At 42.6% G+C, this 8,782-nt stretch overlaps 1 protein-coding gene across 1 annotated transcript in view; it reads left to right on the top strand.

Moving 5' to 3' along the window:
• LOC105529246 (retinitis pigmentosa 9 protein-like) overlaps positions 1–8,782 on the top strand; it is a 39,802-nt gene that overhangs the window by 23,551 nt on the left and 7,469 nt on the right. The window contains 2 exon segments of the mRNA XM_011966348.1: positions 1,827–1,857; positions 3,244–3,373. Of these exon segments, the coding sequence (XP_011821738.1) occupies positions 1,827–1,857; positions 3,244–3,373 (161 nt within the window).

Raw genomic sequence — 8,782 nt, 5'->3', positions numbered from 1 at the left:
TACCTAAAAAGCTAATTCCGCTACTACCCAGTTGTTTACTATGTAATCTTTGTGGAGTAGGTTCTTGCAGTCCATGGATCAGTGATAGTGAGAGTGAGAGGAGTCCTTTGACAGTGTCCACAGATGAAGCCAAAGGGAAATCTTTCTTGCTGTAGCAACCTGTGCCATTTCTCCTCCGTACTCTGGCAAAGTCCTTTTCTCTGACACCTTGGAGGCGAATGGAAAGGAAAGCATTTCACTTTTTCCTTAGTCTGTTCTCCCTAATCCCTCCCTCCTCCAATATTTACTGTGTTCCAAAAGGGTCTCTAAAATCAGTTCATAAGGAATAGGTCAGGATGAAGAGAACATTAAATCATTAAGTGTTCCTATACTTTGCAGCCATTCTGAAGTATTAAAATGAGTACTTCCTTGTAGGTTTAGAGGGTTAAGGCACAGATCTGAGCTACTAATATTTGTCTTACTTTTGTTGGGGAGGTGCGAATCCCTCTAAGAATCTGAGTTGCTCTTTTGAGTGCACGAACCTCGCCTGCAGAATTTCCTTCCCATCTCCCCGCCTGTCCCAAATACAGACTTTGCGTGCTCAGCATTCTGGGTCTCCCCCAGGTTCAGTCCCTGGATGGAAAGGCCTGGCCAGTCTCTGGTGGCAGGTGCTGCCTAGCACAGGGAGGAGAAGCGTTCTGCTCTTCCCAGGTAATACCTGTCTGTTTCGGGGAAGGAAAAATGGCTTCCCTACACCCTTCTAAATTATTTGTCTAGGCCACCAATTAAATGAACATAAGACGGATTAACAGGAGGAAAAAAAAAATCTTAATTACATGTCTATGCATGGGAGTCCCCCAAAAATATGAGACTCAAAGAAGCACCAGAGGAACCTTATATGGCATCCTCAGCTGCGGAAAGGAACGGGATTGGGGCTTCTGGAGGAGGGGTAGAGATAAACTATGGGAGGATGGGGGAGGAAACATGGTGAATAAAGTTTGCCTTTTTATGTAGATAAAAGTCTTTCATGTACTAAAATTTGTCTAGGAGCAGCTCTTTTCCTGATGCAAACTCCTTTATTTTAATGTAAATTTCCTTTATATAATCAATGTAAATTTCTCTTACAAAATGGCAGCTTTTCAGGGCTACTCCTTGTCTACAGTTTCTCAAAGTAATCAGCTTGAAATAGTTAATATGCCAATGAGGCATATTTTAGGGTGGCATATTCTGGTGCTCTGCAGTCATTTTTGGGGTACTGTGTCCTGGCCTCATCATCTGTAAATCTGGTAGGCAGGCGGGCGAGCGGGCGGAATTGGAGCTGGCGTTGCAGGCCCATGGGTGAGGGCGCCTCTGGGACAGGCCTGTCCATGTAGCTCTGTGCATCCTCCACTGTGCCACCCACACTGTGCTGGAACAGATTGCACCCGTTTCCCCCAGGAGCCTGTTCACTGTTGAGTACGTGGATGTTATGCTAGGTCAGTAACCTGAGAAAAACACAGTGATGTTTTGGAACCAGAGTACCCACGGTCTTCTCACCTCATATTCTCCCTGCAACCTCTTGCTTTCCTTTCTCCTCCAAGAAAGATCATTGTGCTGAGAGACATTAGCTATTTCAATGAACATAATTTCTGGATCTCTGCAGGATGTGTTATCTCATCAGTTTATTTATGTGGGATCCGGAATGCTGAGCATATTTTATTAACTGTTTTAGATATAATATAGTAAATGTAGTTTTGAATTTTCACTAAGAATATCCTTTTTATTCTGACCTGGCTGCTGCCTTTTGTTCATAAAAATATGTTATATTCCCATTAAAATGGTTGATGGTTTTGTTTTTTGTTTTCCAGTTATGAAAAACCTCCTCCTGGGCTTATCAAGGTTAGTGTGAAGTTTGTACTCTTGGTTATTCCACTAGACGTACTTACAGACTCAGTAACTTGTTATGAAAAATGGTTGCATGACATTTAAATACCCTTTTATGAAAAGTCTGTTTCTTTCCTGCAGATGACTAAGGGGTCATAATTTTTAGTGTTGTCACAAACCTCTGCCTTTGGGGAAATTTCATCAGCCATGTTTCCCTTCCCTGAGGAACTAATGCAGGCCCACATGGGTTCCTTGGCCATGGCCCCCTTCTCTCTGACTGGAGACAGCATCTTTAAGCTCAGCTGCCTCCTTTTCTTGTCAGCCTTGCTTGGCTCAGTCCCTCAGTCCATCCTGTGTTGGTTTCTTGAGTATCAGCAGCTCAGAGAGCAGTAAAGTCTGAGGAGACCCGACAGCTCATCCAGTCCCGCTCCCCGGTGCAGGTATCCTTCCTGCAGCTCCCTGGCCACAGCACCAGGGTGTGTGCGCATGAGGGAGACTTAGAGTGCCAGGCCACAGCAAAGAAAACTTGCTGTTTCATAACTCTCAATGAAGAAAGATTCTTTGCCAAGCTCAGTGGCACATGCCTATAATCCCAGCACTTTGGGAGGCTGAGGCAGGTGGACCACCTGAGGTCAGGAGTTCAAAATCAGCCTGGGCAACATGGCAAAACACTGTCTCTATTAAAAATACAAAAAAAAAAAAAAATTAGCTGGACGTGGTAGTACACATCTGTAATTCCAGCTACTCAGGAGTCTAAGGCACAAGAATCTCTTGAACCTGGGAGGTGGAGGTTGCAGTGGGCCAACATTGCACTGCTGCACTCCAGCCTGGATAACAGAGCAAGACTCTGTCTCAAAAAAAAAAAAAAAAATTCTTAAAAACCGTCCTTCTATTGAAGTTTAATATTCATGGAAACTTGGAAAAAATTACAGCATGCTTGTGACTGTAAAATATGACAGGGGCCTTCAGGGTATAATAAGCTGTTCTAGCCTAACATGCCCTTTCTGTTATTCCAGGAACCCTGGTTTACTTTAATTCATATATCTTACTTCATTCTACATTTTGAGGTAGTGAAACCTTTTTTAAAAAAACCTTAGAATCTAATTTACATCAAAATTTGGAGCTCACCAGTCATTGCTATATAAGGACAGATTTTTTCTGCTTCACCAGTAACTTCTCTAAGAACAGCTACACTGTTTTTGGTATAGTTCTTCTGGTACATTTGTTTCCTGTTTTTTTGATCAAGTGTGACTGTCTTTCTTTCTAGTTTTGAGGGGTAATTAAGATGACGTTGGCACCCACAGCCCAGGAAAAAGCCAGATGAGGGTGACTCCAAGGGAAGCAGGAGAGAATCCCAGCGCTCTCTTGCCATGCTGTTTACACCTTGTTCCCTTTGTTTAGGAAGATGAGGCTAAGCCAGAAGATTGCATACCAGGTGTACCAGGCTATGAACATGCCAGGGAATTTCTGGCTCATGCGCCAACTAAAGGACTTTGGATGCCACTGGGGAAAGAAGTCAGAGTTATGCAGTGTGAGTGTGGGAGAGTTTCCCTAATCCATGCAACTTTACACGCCGCAATTTACAAAGCATGTTTACTTCTTTTATTTAACTTGTTCTCACCACAGCCCTCTTATAGCCACAGCATGTTCTCCGTCTTCTAGATGAGGACACAGATGTGTGCATGTCAGTAAGTGGTCCCAGAGAAGATGTAGAGCAAAGCTTTGACTGTAGAGTTCCTGATTCCAAGTCCAGCAGTCTTTACTCAGGACTGTCACTGCCTTGGGAGTAAACTCTTTGGTATTATTCCTGTAATAGAAAGGACTTTCTGTGGTGGAAATGCCATGGGAGTGAGGGATGCATTAGAGGACGGGTCTTTTTGGGTCTTGCCTCTGTTGCGTGCTCTCTATCAGTGGTGCTTTGTCCATGTAACTGAGAGAAGCTACCATGGGAGGATGGGTCTACACAGGTAGAACTCTCTGTGCACATGCCCTGCCCCTCCATAGCAGTTAACACATTCGAGAGGGTATGAAATCACTCTTCCATTGGGAGGCTGAGGCGGGTGGATCATGAGGTCAGGAGATCGAGACCATCCTGGCCAACATGATGAAACCCCGTCTCTACCAAAAATACAAAAATTAGCTGGGCATGGTGGCGCGTGACTGTAATCCCAGCTACTCAGGAGGCTGAGGCAGGAGAGTTGCTTGAACCAGGGAGTCAGAGGTGGCAGTGAATTGAGATCACACCACTGCACTCCAGCCTGAAGACAGGTGAGACTCCGTCTTGAAAGAAAAAAAAAAATCACTCTTCCAAATAGTTGAGCTTTTTAAGTTGGTTGTTTTGATGTTTATCTCCACATCTTAACCTCATAGTTGCATTGTTGCTCCATGATTTTTCAGGTTTGGCCATTTTCTGTTGCCTCTGTCCAGTGGAAGATGAGTATGTAATTCTATCTCCTGCTCTCACCACACGTGTACCCTTCTATATCTCATTTTCCCAGTAATTATTGTATCATAAACTTAGTAACATAAGTCTTTGGTATTTACTATGATTATGACCAGAGGTGAGCTGTATCTTGCGAAATGTGTCCACTCAAAATGTGTCCTGTATTTATTGTTTTTCAGCTTTTGTTATTATTATTATTGTTTTTCCTTTCATGTACTGATCTCTAATTCAACCTTAACATTTTTCCAAGCTTCAAACTTAAGACCTTCAATGCATATACTTGAGATGTTCTGTCAATTTCATCTTACTGAAGGTGGCTACTTCCATGCTTATCATCCAGGCATCTCCCTTGACCAATATATGATGGACTGAATGTTTGGGTTCTCCCCATAATTTGAATGATGAAGCCTCATCTCTAATGTGATGACATTTGGAGATGGGGCCTTGTGAATTAATTAAGGTTAAATGAGATCATGAGGTTAGGGCCCTCATGACATGATACCTTTCAAAGAAGAAGTACTGGAGATCACTCTCTCTTGGGCAGGCCCAGGCTCATATACGCATTCTCGCTCTCGCTGTCACTCTGTCCTGTCCTACCCCCACCCCCTTGTGCCATGTGAAGAAAAAGTAAGAGGGCTGCCGTCTCAAGTTAGGAAGAAAGCTCTCACCACAGACCTACCTTGCTGGGACGTGGAACTCAGATTCCAACTCTCCAGAGCTGAGAAAATCAATTTCTGTTGTTTAGGCCACCCGGCACATAGCATTGTTATTATGTCAGCCCAGGTTGAATAAGACACCATCATTCTGCAGGTTCCTTTAGCCTCTCTCTTGTGTTAGATCACCCATTTTCCTGTATCTGGAATGTTCTTTGTTACTATATTCTGTTCTTATGGTGTAATGAATCCTAGGGCAATTTCCTTCCAAATGGGTTTATAGGAGGTAGTTTTTTTTTTTTTTTTTTTTTTTTTGAGACAGGGTCTTGCTCTGTTGCCCAGCCTGGAGTGCTGTGGTACCATCTTGGTTCACTGCAGCCTCGACCTCCTAGACTCAAGTGATCATCCCATTTCTCATCCTCCCAAGTAGCTAGTACTACAGGCATGCACCACCACACCTGGCTAATTTTTTTTTTTTTTTTTTTTTTTTGAGATGGAGTTTCACTGTTGTCACCCAGGCTGGAGTGCAATGGCGCGATCTCGGCTCCCTTCATCCTCCGCCTCCCAGGTTCAAGCGATTCTCCTGTCTCAGCCTCCCGAGTAGGTGGGACTACCAGTGTGTGCCACCACACCCAGCTAATTTTTGTATTTGTTGTAGAAACGGGGTTTCACCATGTTGCCCAGGCTGGTCTCAAACTCCTAGGCTCAAGCAATCCACCCACCTCAGCCTCCCAAAGTGCTGGGATTACAGGTATGAGCCACCATGTCCGGCCCCTGGAATTTTCATTTTATGTTTTTTAATTTGCCAGGATATCAAATTCTAAGTTAAAAGTTAGCTTCCTTTAGATTTTGAAGGCATTGCTTCATTTTCTTGATTTTCTAGAACAGCTATTGGGAAGTCCAAAGCGATTCCAATTTTTGATCTTTTCATAAGGCCTTTATTATTGCTTTGTTTTTTATTTTTCTTCTCTGGAATTTTATAGCATCTTCTCATTCCTGGTGTTCTAAAATTTCACAATGGTGAGCCCTTTCAATCTGGAATGCAGGTCTCAATTTTACGAATTTTAAAAATTCTTTCCTCACCTCTGTGTATGCAGTTCTATTCTTCAGATAGGTACTATCCTTACAGCAGTTAGCCCTGTTCAGGGTAGCAGGAACTACACAAGGGTGTTCTTTTTAGGGATCAACAATTGTTAATTAGGGTCATTTTAGAGAGTGGCTGCCACAGTATTCTTGTTTTTTAGTGAGAGATAAAAAGTTGATTGGTAGCCCTAAGTGCCTAAGTAGGGCTTGTTGATCCCCCATTGCAGGGTGATTTTCTAGGTAATTGGTTGGGGAACATCTGAGTTCAGTTATCTATTGGTTTTTCTTCTTTGAGTGGCTTGTATTTTCCCAGAGAAGGTTCACACATGGAAGGGAAAGTCATTCTGTGAGTGTTCTGGGAGCTGAGTGGAGGGAGTCTGGGAAATCTGTCATTGGTTTTCCATTCATTCGTATGATCCTCTGTGTCTGTTGCCACAACTTCCTTGAGATCCACCTGACGTCTCCGTGGCCAGAGACCCTTTGTTATACCTTTTCCACATGCTAAACAAACTTCTGCCCAGACCAAGGAGAACTGCCTATGGACATTTAACCAATCCTCCTTATTTTAACTGCCCCTTCACCTCCAGAGGTATCTGGTGCTGCCAATTGCTGAGCTTTGGAGGTTCTGCAAGTAGAAACTGAATCAGTTCTCAGATTCTACCCTCTGCTGCCTTAAACTTCAGTTTTCTGGGATCTGCTTTTCTTTTATTATTCATCTATCCGCATTATAACATCCCACATTTTTTTGTATGTGACTCTTTTATGGTTTCCCAGTCCTTCTGTGTTTATGGCTTCTTAAAAAATGTTTTTTTGTGATTTTGGATGCCCTCAAAATCACCCTTAAATAAATGTGTAATGCAGTGACATTTAGTAACTACCAACTGTGTGCAACCATCATCATAAATAAGTGTTAGAACATTTTCATCCCTACCCCTCACCTTAAGATCTCTCAACCCATTTCCAGTTCATACCCATTGATAGCCCTAGGCAACAATTAATCTACTCTCTTAGTGAATTTGGCTTTTCTGGACATATATAAGTGATCTGACTCTTTTCATTTAGCATGTTTTTGAGGTCCAGCAATGGCATCATTTATTATTTCCTTATTCTGCTTATCTTTGGTCTGGGTTACTCTTTTTCCTGATTTTTATGATAAAGACCTAGATTATTGATTGAGACCTTTCTTCTATTATAAGAATTAGAAGCTATAAATTTTCTTTTAACCACTACTTTATCGGCATTGTGTAAATTTTGATATGTTGTGTTTTCTTTGCTTGTTTGTTTGTTTGTTTTTTTGAGATGGAGTTTTGCTCTAGTTGCCCAGGCTGGAGTACAATGGCACGATCTCGGCTCACTGCAAGCTCCGCCTCCCAGGTTCAAGTGATTCTCCTGCCTCAGCTTTCCCAAGTAGCTGGGATTACAGGCATGGACCACTATGCCTGGCTAATTTTGTATTTTTAGTAGAGACAGGGTTTCTACATGTTGGTCAGTCTGGTCTCGAACTCCCAACCTCAGGTGGTCCGCCCGCCTTGGCCTTCCAAAGTGCTGGGATTACAGGTGTGAGCCACCGTGCCAGCCTGTTGTGTTTTAATTTTCTAACATCCCCTTTGACTCATGGATTGGTTACACGTGTGTTACTCAGTCTCTACATATTGGATTCTTCAAATTTCCTTATATTGTTGCTTTGTAATTTGAGTCCATCCTAGTTGGAGAATATACTCTGCATGGTTTAAATCCTTTTAATTATATTAATTCTTGTTTTATGGCCTAATATAGGGTCTCTGGATAATGTTCCATGTTGACTTCAAAAAGTGTTTACTCTATTGTTGGGTGGTAGAGTGTTTCATAAATATCTGTTAGGTTCAGTTGATTTATATTGTTGCTTAAGTCATGTAATTCATTGCTGATCTTCTCTCTAGTTGTTGTATCCATTATTGAATGGAAAGTATTGAAATCTGTGTTATTGTTACATTGTTCTTTTTTTTTTTTTTTTTTTTTGAGATGGCGTCTGAGTGCAGTGGTGTGATCTCCACTCACTGCAAGCTCTGCTTCCCAGGTTCACACCATTCTCCTGCCTCAGCCTCCGAGTAGCTGGGACTACAGGCACCCGCCACCACGTCCGGCTAATTTTTTGTGTGTACTTTTAATAGAGACAGGGTTTCATCGTGTTAGCCAGGATGGTCTCCATCTCCTGAACTCGTGATCCGTCGGACTTATCCTCCCAAAGTCCTGGGATTACAGGTGTGAGCCACCGTGCCCGGCCTATTGTTACATTGTTCTATTTTCCCCTTCAATTCTGTCAGTTTGTGTCTCAACTATCTGGCCCTCTTTTGCTAGGTTACATACATACTTATAAATGTTGTATCTTTTTGATAGATTGACCCTTTTATCAATACAAAATGTCCTTCTTTGTCTCTCTTAACAGTTTTTGTCTTATGGTGTATTTTGTCTGAAATTATTGGAGCAGCTTTAGTTCCCTTTGGATAACTGCAGCATATATTCCCGTTCCATCCTTTTATTGCCAGCCTAATTGTGTCTTTAAATCTACAGTGTGTCACTTATATCCCGCGCTTGGATAGCATTTTTTTTTTTTTTTTTTTTTTTTTTTTGAGACAGGGCCTCTCTGCTGCCCAGGGTGGAGTGCAGTGGCACAATCACAGCGCACTGCAGCCTAGACCACCTAGGCTCAAGCAATCCTCCTACCTCAGCCTTCTGAGTAGCTGGAACCACAGGGGCCAGCCACCATGCCTGGCTAATTTTT

This window comes from Mandrillus leucophaeus, unplaced genomic scaffold (genome assembly GCF_000951045.1).
Source record: "Mandrillus leucophaeus isolate KB7577 unplaced genomic scaffold, Mleu.le_1.0 Scaffold757, whole genome shotgun sequence".
NCBI lineage: Eukaryota > Metazoa > Chordata > Mammalia > Primates > Cercopithecidae > Mandrillus > Mandrillus leucophaeus.
The sequence above is the reverse complement of the archived record's forward strand: the minus strand, read 5'-3'. Positions and strand labels throughout refer to the sequence as shown.